The sequence below is a fragment of the Trematomus bernacchii genome, unplaced genomic scaffold (assembly GCF_902827165.1).
Source record: "Trematomus bernacchii unplaced genomic scaffold, fTreBer1.1, whole genome shotgun sequence".
Classification (NCBI taxonomy): Eukaryota; Metazoa; Chordata; class Actinopteri; order Perciformes; family Nototheniidae; genus Trematomus; species Trematomus bernacchii.
This window is the reverse complement of record NW_022987651.1, coordinates 45001-64510: the sequence shown is the minus strand read 5'-3', so window position 1 is coordinate 64510 and position 19510 is coordinate 45001. Positions and strand designations below refer to the sequence as shown.

At 41.2% G+C, this 19510-nt stretch overlaps 2 protein-coding genes across 3 annotated transcripts in view; one reads left to right on the top strand and one right to left on the bottom strand.

Annotated features, from left to right (window-relative positions):
- Nucleotides 1-484: 484 nt before the first annotated feature.
- Nucleotides 485-10700, top strand: LOC117486376 (lactoylglutathione lyase-like). The gene is made up of 6 exons (XM_034134794.1): nucleotides 485-571; nucleotides 2387-2469; nucleotides 3114-3254; nucleotides 7541-7608; nucleotides 8055-8144; nucleotides 10272-10700. Exons 1-6 carry the CDS (start codon nucleotides 500-502, stop codon nucleotides 10367-10369), a joined length of 552 nt encoding a protein of 183 aa, XP_033990685.1. The 5' UTR covers nucleotides 485-499; the 3' UTR covers nucleotides 10370-10700.
- A 2330-nt stretch (nucleotides 10701-13030) lies between these two features.
- The window catches only part of hey2 (hes-related family bHLH transcription factor with YRPW motif 2), a 7411-nt gene continuing 931 nt past the window's right edge, over nucleotides 13031-19510 (bottom strand). For both annotated transcript variants that reach the window (XM_034134802.1, XM_034134801.1), the window contains 4 exons: nucleotides 17577-17637; nucleotides 17036-17119; nucleotides 16053-16131; nucleotides 13031-14403 (listed from right to left, as the gene is read on the bottom strand). In XM_034134802.1, coding sequence (XP_033990693.1) covers nucleotides 13928-14403; nucleotides 16053-16131; nucleotides 17036-17119; nucleotides 17577-17637 — 700 coding nt within the window. In that variant the 3' untranslated portion in view covers nucleotides 13031-13927. The remainder of the gene's footprint in view (nucleotides 14404-16052; nucleotides 16132-17035; nucleotides 17120-17576; nucleotides 17638-19510) is intronic.

The window sequence follows — 19510 nt, the reverse complement described above, 5'->3', positions numbered from 1 at the left end:
TATTTATTTTTATTTTGTTCGTCTTTATTATTTGTTAAGGAATTTTCACTAAATTGTTTTTTATTTATTGATATTTTTTTAATATATTTTTTATTTGATTATTCTTTGTGGATTTTTCTCTTTTTATTTTCTGCTCCGCTGCATTTCTCTTTAAAGTCTTGGGCGTTTCCTTCCTAGAGTTCAGTCACCTGAAGGCATCACAGAAACACCTGGCTGTACCTCCGCCCTGCTGCATTCAAGTCCTGTCGGAAGTTTCTTAACCGGGACTTCTCTGTGATACCTTGGAGAAAGGTGTTGTTTAGAAGCAGAGAAGAGGCAAATACACAGATTAAATACAAATAAAAACGATATTACAGAATGAGATTGACTTAAACAAGTTTCAATTATAGTTACTTGTAGTAATTATATGACCGTTTCTCACATCTCAGATATTTTTCTGGCCTGCACCTGAACGCATCGCCGCAGAGAAGAAGGCAGTGGTGCGTTCAGTGTCAGAAAGATGGCGTCTCAAGGAGGAATGTCTGAAGAAGCAGTTTCTGCAGCCTGTAAAGAGGGAGACCCCATCACCGGGGTGAGAGAAACCATACATATCTATATATATATAAAAAATACATCTGATTTAATGAGAATAAATATCTACTTTATTTCATGATGGAGCTTTTTTAGAGGTGTGTAGTGCAGTCTGACCTGGGTGTGAAAAGCTCAAAACATTAAACGAACCACTCAAAAAGTGTTATTTTTGCATCACACACACACTAAGGGATGTGTTTTTACAAAATACTAATTGTATTGAGTATAAAACACTTGTATAGGGGGTTTGGTATTTGCATTTAAATATAAATGGACACAAATGCAATGAGGAAACGAGCAAATATGCTAATTCTCAAAAGTAAACCAGACACAATGAATATAACTGCAGACACTGTAAACAAAATATACTGTAATACATTATAATAAAGCTCCTATGATTCTCCTAAATCAGCTTAATATCTAATTTACATTACTAGATATACAGCTTATCCTCTAATAATGTAACATTTCCTTTAGAGTGTGTGTGTGTGTGTGTGTGTGTGTGTGTGTGTGTGTGTGTGTGTGTGTGTGTGTGTGTGTGTGTGTGTGTGTGTGAGAGACCCAACTATAGCTGTCAGGTTGTAGTTTATAATCAGCCTCATGTTTAAAGAGACTCTCCCCTAAACCTGTATTTCCTACCCGTCTGGTTCCAGGTGATAAACGTTAATGCACGGTACAGAGAGGTGTAACATTTACTAATATATTACAAAAGCTCATAAAGAAAGTGCTAAACATGAATCATGTGTGTGTCAGAACTTTGTCTTTAAGTTCTTGATGCAACAGAGAGGCTAAAACGTTCACTTTGACGCGCTGCAAGAAGAGTCCCTGCTGTGCTGTTGTTGTTGTTGATTGTGCCATTTATTAACAAAGCAATAACATCAATAATCCTCTTTGCACCGGACCAAGAGACAATATCTGAGAATAGCTCTTCCCTAGAGGCCTGTACTACAAAGCCGGATTTTCTCTTAGAGAGCTGACTTCAGGGAAAACTCTGTGTTTCCGGTCCTACGACGCTGGTTCTCTTTTTAGCGGGCTAGATCTCCATGGTAACTGATGCTGAGCGGCTAACCTGCTCCGGAGCAGGTTTTAAAGTTTAACTTCTTCATATTTGTCTAATATTAAAGTTCACTTTTCATTCAGGAAGTATGACGCTGCGCTGTCAGTACGCTTGTTCCTGTTTGTGATTGGTCAAATGTTGCTAGCCCCGCCCCTTTCATGTGAACGCGCACTCAGCCGGACGGAGAAACCCTGGCTTGAGTCACCGAGTTGATAACCAGCGTCGTAGGACCGCTTAGCGAGAGCGCGTTTGTTTTGGGTTAGGTAAGATAACTCAGAGAGATCCAGGTCTGTTGGACTGGCTTCGTAGTACAGGTGCACTAAACACCTGAAAACACACCTGTGAGATAGGAAGTGACCAATTGCCAGTGTTTGTGGTGTTAACAAATAATCACACACACACACACACACACACACACACACACACACACACACACACACACACACACACACACACACACACACATACATCCAGCACCAGGCACTTTTTGACACTTTGCACTACTGTTCATATTTTTAGTGTAATTTATTCATCCTCCTCTGTTTTAAAGTGACTGTTATTTTGTACATTTTGACTGTTGTGCTCATGATGTGTGCACATGTATAAAGCTGTCTATGTTTGATTATATGTATGTATGTATGTATGTATGTATGTATGTATGTATGTATGTGTGAATGTATGTATGTGTGAATGTATGTATGTGTGAATGTATGTATGTGTGAATGTATGTATAGTAAAGTATCTGAATACTTGGTTCAGGACTTCATGATGCAGCAGACGATGCTCCGAGTGAAAGACCCGGTCAGATCTCTGGATTTCTACACGCGAGTCCTCGGGATGACGTGAGTCCTCAAAAACCTCTAACTTCTGTAAGAGCGAAGTTATCGGAGGATCATCGAATGTGTTTAATTTAATTTACGCTGCTTTCTTTAAACTGAAAATCATGCAATGTTTGACAGTGAAGGCATCGAAGTGGGACCTCACAATATCCTATGTTTTACAGTTCTTGGATTCTGACTTTTTTTCTCAAATTCCTGACGTTATTTTCCTGAATTCAGTTTTTTTGTCTCAAAATTCTTACTTTTTTCTAAAATGTCTGACTTTTTCAAAAAATGTTGTACAGAAATAACGGTTTAACTTCTCTAAGACTGAATATAAGAATATATTTTATTCAATTTACTCTGCTCTCTTTAAACTGAAAGTCATGCAATGTTTTAACAGTGAAAGAATCAAGCCTCACTGTATTCTATGTTTTGACAGAAATAACGGTTGGCATTTTTTTTGTTTGTTCTGGGATTAAAGTCTGAATTCTGAGATAAAATAATTCAGATTCTTTTCCGAGAAATTCGGACTTTCTTTTGTAAAAAAAATCTGACTTTTTTCCACACAAATTCCGACTTTTTTTTACAGAAACGTTTAAAAACACATCCGATGAACAAAGGCTGATCAGGTGTGAAAACATGAACTAAATGTGTGTTTTCTCCAGTTTACTGCAGAAGATCGACTTTCCCTCGATGCGCTTCACTCTTTACTTTTTGGGCTTCGAGGAAAAGTCGGACATTCCCGAAGAAATCAAGGAGCGAACGGCCTGGACGTTTAGCCGCAGAGCCACCATCGAACTCACACAGTACGAAACACACACCTGAAACACACCTGACACACACACTGAAACACACCTGATTACACACCTGAAACACACCTGATTACACACCTGATACACACCTGACACCCACCTGATACACACACCTGATACACACCTGACACCCACCTGATACACACCGGAAACACACACTGAAACACACCTGAAACACACACCTGATACACACACCTGATACACACACCTGATACACACCTGAAACACACCTGAAACACACACCTGATACACACACCTGATACACACCTGACACACACCTGAAACACACACCTGATACACACACTGAAACACACCTGATTACACACCTGATACACACCGGAAACACACACTGAAACACACCTGAAACACACCTGAAACACACCTGATACACACCGAAACACACACTGAAACACACCTGAAACACACCTGACACACACCTGAAACACACACTGAAACACACACCTGAAACACACCTGACACACACCTGATACACACCTGATACACACCTGACACACACCTGATACACACCGGAAACACACACTGAAACACACCTGAAACACACACCTGAAACACACACCTGACACACACCTGAAACACACCTGAAACACACCTGAAACACACACCTGACACACACCTGAAACACACACCTGAAACACACCTGACACACACCTGAAACACACACCTGAAACATACCTGAAACACACACTGAAACACACACCTGAAACACACACCTGATACACACCGGAAACACACACTGAAACACACCTGAAACACACACCTGAAACACACACCTGACACACACCTGAAACACACCTGAAACACACCTGAAACACACACCTGACACACACCTGAAACACACACCTGAAACACACACCTGACACACACCTGAAACACACCTGACACACACCTGAAACACACACCTGAAACACACCTGAAACACACACTGAAACACACACCTGAAACACACCTGACACACACACTGAAACATACCTGATACACACACCTGAAACACACCTGACACACACCTGAAACACACCTGACACACACCTGAAACATACCTGATACACACACCTGAAACACACCTGCAACACACACTGAAGCACACCTGAAACATACCTGATACACACACTGAAACACACCTGAAACACACACCTGATACACACCGAAACACACACCGAAACACACCTGAAACACACCTGACACACACCTGATACACACCTGATACACACCTGACACACACCTGATACACACCGGAAACACACACTGAAACACACACCTGAAACACACCTGACACACACCTGATACACACCTGATACACACCTGACACACACCTGATACACACCGGAAACACACACTGAAACACACCTGAAACACACACCTGAAACACACACCTGACACACACCTGAAACACACCTGAAACACACACCTGACACACACCTGAAACACACACCTGAAACACACCTGACACACACCTGAAACACACCTGACACACACCTGAAACACACACCTGAAACACACCTGAAACACACACTGAAACACACACCTGAAACACACCTGACACACACACTGAAACATACCTGATACACACACCTGAAACACACCTGACACACACCTGACACACACCTGAAACATACCTGATACACACACCTGAAACACACCTGCAACACACACTGAAGCACACCTGAAACATACCTGATACACACACTGAAGCACACCTGAAACATACCTGATACACACCTGACACCCACCTGAAACACACCTGACACACACTGGAAACACACACTGAAACACACCTGAAACACACCTGAAACACACACTGAAGCACACCTGAAACATACCTGATACACACACCTGAAACACACACTGATACACACACCTGATACACACCTGAAACACACACCTGACAGACACCTGAAACACACACTGAAACACACCTGACACACACTGATACACACCTGATACACACCTGATACACACTTGATACACACCTGACACACACACTGAAACACACCTGATACACACCTGACACACACCTGACACACACACCTGACAGACACCTGAAACACACACTGAAACACACACTGAAACACACCTGACACACACTGATACACACCTGATACACACCTGACACACACCTGAAACACACACCTGACAGACACCTGAAACACACACTGAAACACACACTGAAACACACCTGACACACACACTGATACACACCTGACACACACCTGACACACACCTGACACACACACCTGAAACACACCTGAAACACACACTGAAACACACCTGAAACACACCTGACACACACCTGACACACACACCTGAAACACACCTGAAACACACACCTGAAACACACCTGAAACACACCTGATACACACCTGACACACACACCTGAAACACACACCTGAAACACACCTGAAACACACCTGAAACATACCTGATACACACACCTGAAACACACCTGAAACACACACCTGAAACACACACTGAAGCACACCTGAAACATACCTGATACACACACTGAAGCACACCTGAAACATACCTGATACACACCTGACACCCACCTGATACACACCTGACACACACCTGAAACACACCTGAAACACACACTGAAGCACACCTGAAACATACCTGATACACACACCTGAAACACACACTGATACACACACCTGATACACACCTGAAACACACACCTGACAGACACCTGAAACACACACTGAAACACACCTGACACACACTGATACACACCTGATACACACCTGACACACACCTGAAACACACACCTGACAGACACCTGAAACACACACTGAAACACACACTGAAACACACCTGACACACACTGATACACACCTGATACACACCTGACACACACCTGACACACACTGACACACACTGATACACACCTGACACACACCTGAAACACACCTGATACACACCTGACACACACACCTGAAACACACACCTGAAACACACCTGAAACACACCTGAAACATACCTGATACACACACCTGAAACACACCTGAAACACACACCTGAAACACACACTGAAGCACACCTGAAACATACCTGATACACACACTGAAGCACACCTGAAACATACCTGATACACACCTGACACCCACCTGATACACACCTGACACACACCTGAAACACACCTGAAACACACACTGAAGCACACCTGAAACATACCTGATACACACACCTGAAACACACACTGATACACACACCTGATACACACCTGAAACACACACCTGACAGACACCTGAAACACACACTGAAACACACCTGACACACACTGATACACACCTGATACACACCTGACACACACCTGAAACACACACCTGACAGACACCTGAAACACACACTGAAACACACACTGAAACACACCTGACACACACTGATACACACCTGATACACACCTGACACACACCTGAAACACACACCTGACAGACACCTGAAACACACACTGAAACACACACTGAAACACACCTGACACACACACTGATACACACCTGACACACACCTGACACACACCTGACACACACACCTGAAACACACACTGAAACACACCTGAAACACACCTGACACACACCTGACACACACACACCTGAAACACACACTGAAACACACCTGAAACACACCTGACACACACCTGACACACACACCTGAAACACACCTGAAACACACACCTGAAACACACCTGAAACACACACCTGAAACACACCTGATACACACCTGACACACACACCTGAAACACACACCTGAAACACACACTGAAACATACCTGAAACACACACTGAAACACACACCTGAAACACACCTGAAACACACACTGACACACACACCTGAAACACACCTGAAACACACACCTGTACACACCTGAAACACACACCTGATACACACCTGATACACACACCTGAAACACACCTGAAACACACACTGACACACACACCTGAAACACACCTGATACACACACTGAAACACACCTGATAATTTAATGTTCAAAAAGCTCTTTATTGTTCTCATACTGCCTGTGCTGCAGCACCTCTTTTCACCCTCTGTCTGAAACCAGAGCTGCTCTGATTGGTTAGCTGGCCGGCTCTGTTGTGATTGGTCAACCTCCTAGAGATGTCCCGCCCCTTAGCGTATCACGTATAATGTGTTGGAGCGCTAGCCAATAGGAGCGCGAGTTTTCTGTCACTGTGCGTGATGAATACCTAACCCTAACCCTATAATCCATATGTTACTGTTTTAATGATAATTATCTCCGTTTCTTTCAGTAACTGGGGGTCAGAGCTGGAGGAAAGTCTTTCGTTCCACAACGGGAACAAGAAGCCCACAGGATTTGGTGAAAAGTTAAAATAAATTAATGTAGATTTACCTGAATGTACCTGAAATAAGTCGTCTCAAAAGTGATTCATTTACTTACGAAAAGATTCTGACTTTTTTTCTCAAAATGTTTTACAGAAATAACGGTTTAATTTCTTTTTTTAGTTCTAAAGTCAGAATTATACATAAAATAATTCAGATTTCCTCCTAAAAATGTTGACTTTTTTACTCAAAAAAGATTCAACACATTTATGAGAAAATAATCGACATATTCGTGAATTTTATGAAAGCTAATCATAATCCTAACTGATCAATATTTAAAAACAAATATTGACTTATTATGAGATGTTTTTGTTTATCCATGGTCCTTGTGTAATGACGGCTAATAATACTGTTTTAATCTCCGTCTCTTATTGCTCTAATCTTGTTTTCTGCCGTGTTGTTATTGTTGTTTTGTTGTTGCAGGTCATATTGGGATTGCTGTTCCTGATGTTTACGCCGCCTGCAAAGTGTTTGAGGAGCAAGGAGTGACGTTCGTAAAGAAACCAGAGACGGGTGAGTCCAGAATATTTCAGACAGAATGAAGAAGAGGGTTTATTATAAATGTCAACAAATCAGATTAAAAGACTATCAGATATTTTTAAATAATTTTTAGAAAAAGTCAGAAATTGTAGGAGGAAAGTCAACATTTTGAGGAAGAGAGTCAGATGTTGAAATAAGAAAGTTAGAATTTTGAGTAAAAAAGTTAGAATTTTGAGAAAAAAGTCAGAAGATAAATGAGAATTTTGATTAGTGGCAGAAGAATACTTATGTATATAGAACTTGATGAATCAATATATCTCAGATTTTCCTCAAATATTTTGCCATTATTCCAGAAAATAACCCCAAAAACGTGTAATCTTGCATTCTCTTATAACTCACATTTAGACCTCAGAAACTAGGTCTTTTATGTAGATGATCAATAAAAGAAAACTAAGGTCGCATTCACACCAGCCGTGTATAGTCCGGTTGAATCGAACCCTGGTGCGTTTAGCCGCTCGGTGCGGTTCGTTGGGGTCGGTGTGAACGCAGTCCGAGACCTCTGAAGTGAACTAAACAACCGGACCGCTTGCTAGTGAACTCTGGAGCGGTTCATCGCTGGTGTGAACGCAGTCCGCACTAAAACATAGGAAGCGTAGTATTTACGCGTCACAAGAACGCGGATGTCTTCTAAATCGTTAGTGAAAGAGTGAAGCAGAATGAAGTGTTGAACAGTGTCGTGTAAAGTAAAAACAGCTATCAAACTAAAAACTATACATAAAAGTCAGAGCCACCTGCCGTCGGTGAAACCCCCTCCTGACTGCAGAACGTCTCTCATTATAGGCCTATGTGTTATAATGTTTGTTATCGCACGTTGTCTGATTATATAATCACATGCGCCGTTACTCTCCAGATTAACAGCAGCATGAGAATAACCTGCCGATGCTCCATGGCGGAGGCTCTGGTAGAAATTGCCGGGATTTGCGTTTTTACCCCCTTAATGTCTGACCAATGGTTGAACAGCATTTCCGAGCACATGACTTGTGTTTAAAGTAGGGCTGTCAGTCGATTAAAATATTTAATCGCGATTAATCTCATGATTGTCCATAGTTAATCGCGATTAATCGCAAATTAATCGCACATTTTTTATCTGTTCTAAATGTACCTTAGAGGGATATCTTTCAAGTTTTTAATACTCTTATCAACATATGAGTGGACAAATATGCTTTATATGTTTGTTTATTATCATTTGAACAATGACAAATAGTCTCATGAATATTAAACACAACAACCTGAACATTACAAATATTCGCCTCAATTCAACCAAGAACCTCTCTCATACAATAATACAGTGTGTGTGTGTGTGTGTGTGTGTGTGTGTGTGTGTGTGTGTGTGTGTGTGTGTGTGTGTGTGTGTGTGTGTGTGTGTGTGTGTGTGTGTGTGTGTGTGTGTGTGTGTGTGTGTGTGTGTGTGTGTGTGTGTGTGTGTGTGTGTGTGTGTGTGTGTGTGTGTGTGTGTGTGTGTGTGTGTGTGTGTGTGTGTGGAGACACTGTGATGGATCGTTGAGCTATGTGCAGCTCAAGGCATATATGCTCGAATGGGAGCTGCCTGGACGCTGCAATAATGTTGCGCTGACTTTTCGTACAATGTCCCACTGTCTGGCTACCTGCATAAAGTCAAGTGCTCGGCGCAGTTGTCGGCGAAATGTCATTGAAACAGCTCCTTATATCCGTTAGCGCAGCTAGCTAGCACCAGATGCTAACAACAACACGTAAGGTGTGCCTCGCTCGCGCGAGTCGCGCCACACATACACACTCCCTCTCGGTCCTCCCGATGGCCAGTCCGGGCCTGCCAGTGAGCGTGGAAGTGTGGTCTGCCACAAGCGGGCGGCAGGAGCGGGGCTGTCAGCATCAGCTTGTAGATGGTATTTTACACTCGATGCGCTCTGAAACTACGGCGGTAGAAAAACTTTAACAATTTTGAGATTTACACTGTGTGTGTGTGTGTGTGTGTGTGTGTGTGTGTGTGTGTGTGTGTGTGTGTGTGTGTGTGTGTGTGTGTGTGTGTGTGTGTGTGTGTGTGTGTGTGTGTGTGTGTGTGTGTGTGTGTGTGTGTGTGTGTGTGTGTGTGTGTGTGTGTGTGTGTGTGTGTTCCCTCCACAGGGAAGGTGAAGGACCTGGCCTTCATCCAGGACCCTGACGGATACTGGATTGAGATTTTAAGTCCGAACAACATGTTTAATTTGACACAGAAAGCTTAATTCTCTACACGACGACCCCTCGATACTTCCTCAAACTCTGCTTTACGTTGAAGTCCAGATCCGGACTATAGACATCTTATTTCCTCCGATTTCCTGTCATCACAAGATGTTGTTGTTGTTGTCTTTATAAATATTTGTACCAAGAAGACAGATCACTGAATCTCCAGATAAAAACTCACAATACATCTGAGATCTTTATCTTTACTAAAATATATGTAATTGTCTTGGAAACACATTTCAACTTGTGCTTCAAAATGACTTCTCCAGCATTTTTCATACATTTGATAAAAAAACAACACGAAACTAATAAATAAACCCAACCCTAAACCAACTGGATGAGTTTCTTTTTCGTTCATAATTATCAGATGTATTTTTAATATTGTAAATCCTGCACATCTCTTACTTTTTACATATCAAATAAAACACAATATGTACTTGTATGATATCAGGCAGTACTTTATACTACTCATCAAACAGGTATGTTCCTCTATAATCGGCTCATCACATTACATATATAGTGTATGTGCTACTCTGTACAGGATAATCTAATAACCTTAATAACCTGATACGGTGAGATATGGAACAGTGGGATTTATTTTGGATTTAACCAAAAGGCTTTTGTTTTATCTCTGAGATTAAAGTAAAGTGCCATTGTTAATATTTATCTACTGAAAAAATACTAAATCTGCAAAGCATGTTTTAAGTTAAGATGTGAAATGGAGTAAAAAGTGTAAAATGTGCCGACAAAATGTTTGTTTTCCTGCTTTCTGACGAATTCTGAGATTAAATCAGATTTTGGGGAAAAATGTAATGTATTTTTTTCTTAATGTCAGAATCCTGACTTTAATCTCAGAGATAAAACAAAAGCCTTTTAGTTAATTTTAATATTAAAAGAAAGGCATTCATATTAATATACATTTTTTGGACAAATTTGACAGTTTTCAGTCCCCAACGACGTTTAAACGGACCCAAAATGAATCAAAATCAGTCCGCCCCAACATCAATTTATGCTAATTGTGTAAATGTCCCAACATGCAGGTTAGCATCCAGCAGACCCTGCTGTACATGTCTATCAGCACACTTTGGGGTCTCAACTTGCCAACCCTCCCGATTTTCGCGGGAGACTCCCGATTTCATTGCCCTCTCCCGGTTTCCTCCCGGGGTCATATTTCTCCCGCATTTCTCCCGATTTCTGACAAAATCAGATTTACTCAGGACTCAGGACTGTTTCCACTCGGACAGCTACACCATTGTTTGGTTTCCATGGTAGCGTAGCGCGCTCAACTGAAAGTCTGGAAGATAGTCACAGCAAACAGAACAAGAATCGACAATTCTACCCTCTGCTCACTCCTTTCCTGTAAAATACAGGTCCAGCCCACACATATGGTGTTACAGGCCGCAAGGCAGTGCACTTACAACTACAATAAGCATGTTAATGTTAATACATGCTCCGGCGATCCACTAGATTCTGACATTAAGAAAAAAATAGATTACATTTTTCCCTCAAATCTGATTTAATCTCAGAATTCGTCAGAAAGCAGAAAAACAAACATTTTGTCGGCACATTTTACACTTTTTACATCTAGTTCACATCTTAACTTAAAACATGCTTTGCAGATTTAATATTTGTTTCTGTAGATAAAGCTTAACAATTGTACTTTAATTGTTAACATGTTAGATTTTGATGGTTTAATCCGTCTACATATGAATAAAACATTTAAAGTGTATGAAGGGAAAAGAGAAACAGACATTACGATGTTACGCCATCTTTATTTGTAAAAAGGCACACAGGGAATTAAACAGTGAATTCAATGAAAATACTTGTAAACAAAAAGTGTTTAGTTTGATCAAATATAGTGTTAATACATCTCAGTTTGCACCAGTATGAACTGTGTGAGACTGCTGCCTGTTTCATTACCTCAGTCTGTGTTAAAGGAGAAGCTTTTAAAGTCAAAATCAACTGTAAAATATGTTGTTATTGTGAAAGAAAATCCCATTTACAGAGATGTTAGTCGCTCTCAAGACATAACGTCACAGAAACACCCCGAAGAGGTTTTCAATAAGATGCTGTTGAGTTTAAATACTTTTCCAGGCAAGAAAGGAACCATTTAGATCCCAGTATAGTCCCATTAGGCGCTTTCACACTGGAGTACTTTTCCCAAGAACTAGGCAGATAGTTCCTGGGATTTTGCGTTCACACCAAAAAGATCTGGAACTAGAACTTTTTTTCGCGAACCTTTTCAGTCCCTGCTAGAGAGGTGGGACTTTCCTGGGGAGGAAAAGGTTCCAATTTCTGATTGGCTGGACGGATTGCAAACCACGCCCCGTAAAACGTTGAAAAGTTTTGTGAAGCCGCCATTTTATTTGCTCGCATTAGCATTATTAGCATTAGCATTATCCCCGTGCACCAACGGAGAGAGACTAACTTATGGCAACACAAAAGAAAACATGGGATCGGTGGAGATGAGGAGGTGTCGGCGCTTCTGGCGACCCAGCAGCTTCTACTGAAGCCAGTCCCCAACTCCAGGGACTTCGGGTGGCAGTATACGCCGTGAAGTTGTTTGTGGCCTGCCAGTAAACCCAAAGCAGAAGAAGAAGAAGTGACGTAAGCGGCTTCATTTGCGGGACTTATTCCGGTGTGAACGCGATCTACTAGGACAGTTCCAGGACGAAAGAGTTCGGGAACTAAGTACGGCAAAGTACTTGGTGTGAAAGTGGTGAGTCAAAAGCAGCCACTTTCTGCTTAAAACTGCCTTTTCTTTTACCCCTCAGCATCCTCAATAACCCCCAAGACCATTACAAAATGGTCCAAATCGGCCAAGATATTCCTTTAATTAACTCAACTCATATATAGGAATTTGGGCCTAAATATGAAGCTTTATTGAGCTGCACTGTGTGCTAAATGTTCTGTATTTCAGCCGCTTTTTTTCCTCAAACTTTCTTACTCTTAAACTTTAAAATTCTGACTTTTTTATTTCAATATCTGACGATTTTCTAAAAATGCTGTCTTTTTTTCTCAAAATTCTGATGTTTTTGCCTCAAAATTCAAACTTGCTTACTCAAAATTCTGACTTTTTTTATTTAAATATCTGACGTTTTCAAAAAAAATTCAGACTTTTTCCTAATTAACTGACTTTTTTTCTCAAAATTCTGAATGTCCTTTCTCCCACTACACCCATCATGATTGTTTATTGATTGACATCTGACACAGCCAATGGTGAAAGCCCTCTCGTTTTATAAACAGCCAATGGATAAAGGAACATTTGTAAACCCAAATCGGCTAATTGGGAGGGACACATGATAGAAAAGCTGCACCCATCGCTGCAGTGTGGCGGTTAATTACTATAATAATTAATAACTATTCTGTTCTTGTACATATCATATTCTATTTACATGTATATAGACTGCCTGCACAATTTTATATTTTTATATTTTATTATATATGTTGCATTGTTGGAGGAGAAGAATTTCATCTTAACTTCTCTGAAATGCACATTGGACAGGAAGTAGCAGGCATATTTAAATTGTGTTTTAAAGTTATTTTAGGCTGTTTTAAAATCAGAAAGCTCCGACTTCAGTTCCCCACGGTCGGTAGGGTTTAGTGCCGCTGAGGAGAGGAATCGAAGAAGAGGAAGAGGAAGGAGGGAGGATGGGGAAACCAATAGGAAATGAAGTAGAGAGTGAGAGGAGGGAAGAGGAGGAAGAAGAAGGTGATGAAGAGGCGACATTGCGTTGAAAAACATCCAAAACATGACCTCCGTCTCCCATGTTGAGTCCATATGGAGGTCGAAACGCAGCCAAATGATGGGGGAAGAAGGGGGGAGATAAAGGGAGAGGCTGCTGGTGGTACTGGAGGTGGTGATGGTGGTTTTGGGGGTGTAAATGGGAGGAAAGGTGGGAGAGGAGGCGGGATTTTAGGGGGTTTTCGGGGTCCAGACCCTCCACGGAGCTCAGGAAACGAGAAACCTCCGTCACACACTCCCGGAAACCCAGAGACAGGAAGTCCAGCGCCAGAGCATGGGCGTCAAAATAACCTAAAGAGAGAGAGAGGGGGGGGGGGGGGGGAGTTAAATACTGTGAGAGGGAAGCAGAGATGTGGTATTTCTGTGTTGGTCCCTGAAGGCATCTATCGGATTTCTCCATTTTGGATTATGAATGGATTTCTGAAGTAAAAAGCTTACTTAGGCTCTAAAGGAACTACAGCACGGTCACATGACTTCACGTCACCACCGCTAAGCTAAAGGAGGCTAATGTTGGGCTATAAAGGAACTACAGCACGGTCACATGACTTCACGTCACCACCGCTAAGCTAAAGGAGGCTAATGTTGGGCTATAAAGGAACTACAGCACGGTCACATGACTTCACGTCACCACCGCTAAGCTAAAGGAGGCTAATGTTGTGCTATAAAGGAACTACAGCACAGTCACATGACTTCACGTCACCACCGCTAAGCTAAAGGTGGCTAATGTTGGGCTATAAAGGAACTACAGCACGGTCACATGACTTCACGTCACCACCGCTAAGCTAAAGGTGGCTAATGTTGGGCTATAAAGGAACTACAGCACGGTCACATGACTTCACGTCACCACCGCTAAGCTAAAGGAGGCTAATGTTGGGCTATAAAGAAACTACAGCACGGTCACATGACTTCACGTCACCACCGCTAAGCTAAAGGAGGCTAATGTTGGGCTATAAAGGAACTACAGCACGGTCACATGACTTCACGTCACCACCGCTAAGCTAAAGGTGGCTAATGTTGGGCTATAAAGGAACTACAGCACGGTCACATGACTTCACGTCACCACCGCTAAGCTAAAGGTGGCTAATGTTGGGCTATAAAGGAACTACAGCACGGTCACATGACTTCACGTCACCACCGCTAAGCTAAAGGCGGCTAATGTTGGGCTATAAAGGAACTACAGCACGGTCACATGACTTCACGTCTCCACCGCTAAGCTAAAGGTGGCTAATGTTGGGCTATAAAGGACCTACAGCACAGTCACATGACTTCACGTCACCACCGCTAAGCTAAAGGTGGCTAATGTTGGGCTATAAAGGAACTACAGCACAGTCACATGACTTCACGTCACCACCGCTAAGCTAAAGGCGGCTAATGTTGGGCTATAAAGGAACTACAGCACGGTCACATGACTTCACGTCTCCACCGCTAAGCTAAAGGTGGCTAATGTTGGGCTATAAAGGAACTACAGCACAGTCACATGACTTCACGTCACCACCGCTAAGCTAAAGGTGGCTAATGTTGGGCTATAAAGGAACTACAGCACGGTCACATGACTTCACGTCACCACCGCTAAGCTAAAGGCGGCTAATGTTGGGCTATAAAGGAACTACAGCACGGTCACATGACTTCACGTCACCACCGCTAAGCTAAAGGTGGCTAATGTTGGGTTATAAAGGAACTACAGCACAGTCACATGACTTCACATCACCACCGCTAAGCTAAAGGTGGCTAATGTTGGGTTATAAAGGAACTACAGCACGGTCACATGACTTCACGTCACCACCGCTAAGCTAAAGGTGGCTAATGTTGGGCTATAAAGGAACTACAGCACGGTCACATAAATGTACTTTACAAACACAGTTTATTATCATTTTGAGAATACTCTAAACCTGTTATAGTATTACTTATAAAAGTGTGTGTGTAAAGTATAAAAAGTTGACCTTTCCCTGCGGTGGCCTGCAGCTTCAGATGATCCACAGTCATCTGCAGGATCTCTGCCTTCTCCAGTTTACCTGAACCCTGAGGAACAACACAGAACAGTTATGCATGTGAACTTAAATATGTAATTAAAGGTCCCCTATTAAAGTATTTCTCATCAATATATCACAGGTCTCAGATATATCCAGAGCCTGTCTCTGATTGGCTGAAACACCAAACAGATCATTGCAGCATTACCCATAATCCCCTCTGTTTCAGCCCTGATTCCAAAGTGCTGATTCTGTCTGTTACTTTAGATGAAAATAAGGAGCCCCTCCCCACGCCCCTCTGAGAGAGATTTGGTTACAAAGAACTCAATGGTGCTCTAGGAGGAGATTCAGGTGATAAGGGGGGGGGGGGGGTTACCTTGGTTGCTGATTGGCTAATGGTTACACAAGACAAAACATCGTTATGACATCATCAAGTGGCCAAAATCTGATCAGCTCATTTTCAGACAGGTTTTTATGAAAGTAAATAGAAGTGGGAAAAGTACTCAGTTATTGTACTTGAGTAAAAGTAGAAGTACTCAGATCTTGTACTTGAGTAAAAGTAGAAGTACTCAGATCTTGTACTCGAGTAAAAGTAGAAGTACTCAGATCTTGTACTTGAGTAAAAGTAGAAGTACTCAGGTCTTGTACTCGAGTAAAAGTAGAAGTACTCAGATCTTGTACCTGAGTAAAAGTAGAAGTACTCAGATCTTGTACTTGAGTAAAAGTAGAAGTACTCAGACCTTGTACTCGAGTAAAAGTAGAAGTACTCAGATCTTGTACTCGAGTAAAAGTAGAAGTACTCAGATCTGTAAAGTAACTTAAGGTATTACATGTAGTGGAGTAAAAGTACAAAGTAGCATAAAATGGAAATATTCAAGTAAAGCACAAGTACCTCAAAAGTATGCTTAAGAACGGTACTTGAATAATACTTAGATACTTCACATCTCTGTTAATACCTGCTTGTCGAAGGCAGAGGGAACGAGTCGGCGTAACTCCGACAGACTGCTGTTGATTCTGTCTCTGCGCCTCTTCTCGATTATCTGACAAATACAATCACAAAATAAAAACTGTGATTCTTTAAACGCATCAGCAGAGAAAGGAAATACTTCACTAATACAAACTGCAGCAACTTAAGTACAAATCCTGATATTTAACTTGAGTATTTCCATTTCCTGACACTTTACAAAGCTAAATATTGTGTTTTTTTTACACCTGTAGTTACTTTGAACAGATAACATGATGTTTATTATTACAGGTATACTCATTAACTCTGTACACCAAGAACACAATATTTGCTATTATATTATTATATATGTTTATATACATATGTTAAATTAGTTTTGCACATTCTTACTTTATGTTGATTTAATTGAATTCTAAAATGGAGCCACTTTCACAAAATGAAATGTCCCCAATATATAAACCCAATATTCTGATATTACTTTTTCCTAAGTAGAATATATTAGTATCACTGAATAAAATAAATAAGTGATTTACCCCTCTGCGTTTTTTCCTCGCCGTCACTTGAGTGTTGGCGGTCGGGGATCTCATCATGTGCCTGAAACACAACATAATGATCAAACAAAAGCATTACAATAAACACGTTTAAATGAAGCTCAACGCAAGTTCTGTCAGGAAGACTGGGTGTGTATACATTCCCTCCACAGCTGCTTATAATCCGCTCATCACGGGCTTCCTGCTAACCTATTACATTCACCTCAATCTCCAGCAGCCAATCACTGAGCTGCAGCCAAACTTTAAAATGGTTCTCCTCTCTCCTGCAGTCAGCTGTGATTTCAGGTGTTCATGCTGCCGCCCGCCTCCTCCCCATCCACCTCCTCCCCATCCACCTCCTCCCCATCCACCTCCTCCCCATCCACCTCCTCCCCATCCACCTCCTTTCAACAAATCCAGATCTTCATCATCATCACCAGTGTCTAGAACCCGGGGGGTTCCCTATATGCTCACGGCTGCATTTCCCCTTTAGAGATACCATTTCAGGATCGGGGTCTAATCGCCAAAGACTTAACATTTATCATATGGCATGTGTCAATAAATGTTCTTTAAACAAAATGAAGCCTCTCCTGATTGAACTTCAAACTGAGCGGTTACTAACACATCGGAGACTTTAATCAAAAAGAAAAGTGGAGTAAATACTGTTTAAAGGGGACCTATCATGCAAAATGCACTTGTGTACGTCTTTTCTACATGAATATGTGTCCCCGGTGTTCCAGGGAACTCACCAAGTGTCAGAAAACACAACCCTCTCTATTTTCCTCCATACCCAAAGCTCTAAAAAAGGGGCTGCAACGGATCTGATAAAAACTGATCCAGATTTGAACACTGTCCTGACGTCAGGACGGTGGCGCTACGGCTATTGGGCCAACTCCACCAATCAGGAGGAGACAGCCACGGCCATTGCCGTTCGAAAGCGCTGGAGACGCTGTAGTACATATGCCAGGCCTGTAGATGGTGCTGTTCTCACAGAATCTGCCCTTGCAAAAACAGGGGTAACATTTTTCAAATTGAGCGAAATGAGGCATGGCTAAAATGCATGATCTGTTTGGTATTTTGAAAAAAAAAAAGTATAAATATGCCTTATATAGGTATGGTCCTACACTATATTATTCAAATATAGCATGATAGGTCCACTTTAAGGTAAATATGTATTGCTTCTGTTTCTACTTGCATCTGTTTAAGATACTTTTATTGTAGAAGTTGCTGCATGGGATTATGGGAAATGTAGTTTATGTAGGTTTAGCTAACTTGAAAACAGACACGTGACACTGTTTTAATTTTTTAATTTAACCATTTTAAACCCAATAAATGGTCTATTTTGTCCAAAGTCCAACATGGATCTGGAGGATTATACAGTGTTTTATTCAAATATGTATTATTATTATGATGTAATAACAGCAGTAATGTGTTAGTGTCATGCAATACAACACATCTTGTGGACTTCATCCAAAACAAAATAAAGGAGCCTCTTGTGCATCGAATAATGATTTTGAGTTTTTAATGATTTAATTTTCTATTTAAATGTGTTTGTATCTTTTTAATTAAGCAGGTTGATGTTGTTCTGGAGAGATCAACACATTACATTATTGATATAGCACTTTTTCACGGAAGTAACCTTTAAATCCTGGAATTACAAGATAAATAATCCTAATATTTAAACAAATTATATGCTTTAAAGAAGCTGCAGACCATGAGTATATCTTAAAATAATATTAAAACCAAAGGCGTGCTCTGTAGATGTGTTTCATGCATGAACACCACTTTTACGTGAATGCCTTTCTTTTAATATTTTAACTTTAAATCAACATAATCATTATTATATAAATTCAACAGATGCAACATATATAATAAAATACAAAAATAAGAAATAAAAAATAGTGCAAGAAGTCTTTATACATGTAAACAGAATATGA

Excerpts from the sequence above, each read along its gene's own strand:
- LOC117486376 (XM_034134794.1), top strand. The coding sequence starts at position 500 with ATGGCGTCTCAAGGAGGAATGTCTGAAGAAGCAGTTTCTGCAGCCTGT. Across the intron at positions 3,255-7,540 it reads GCCACCATCGAACTCACACA|TAACTGGGGGTCAGAGCTGG; the intron begins GTACGAAACACA and ends CGTTTCTTTCAG. Across the intron at positions 8,145-10,271 it reads CGTAAAGAAACCAGAGACGG|GGAAGGTGAAGGACCTGGCC; the intron begins GTGAGTCCAGAA and ends TTCCCTCCACAG.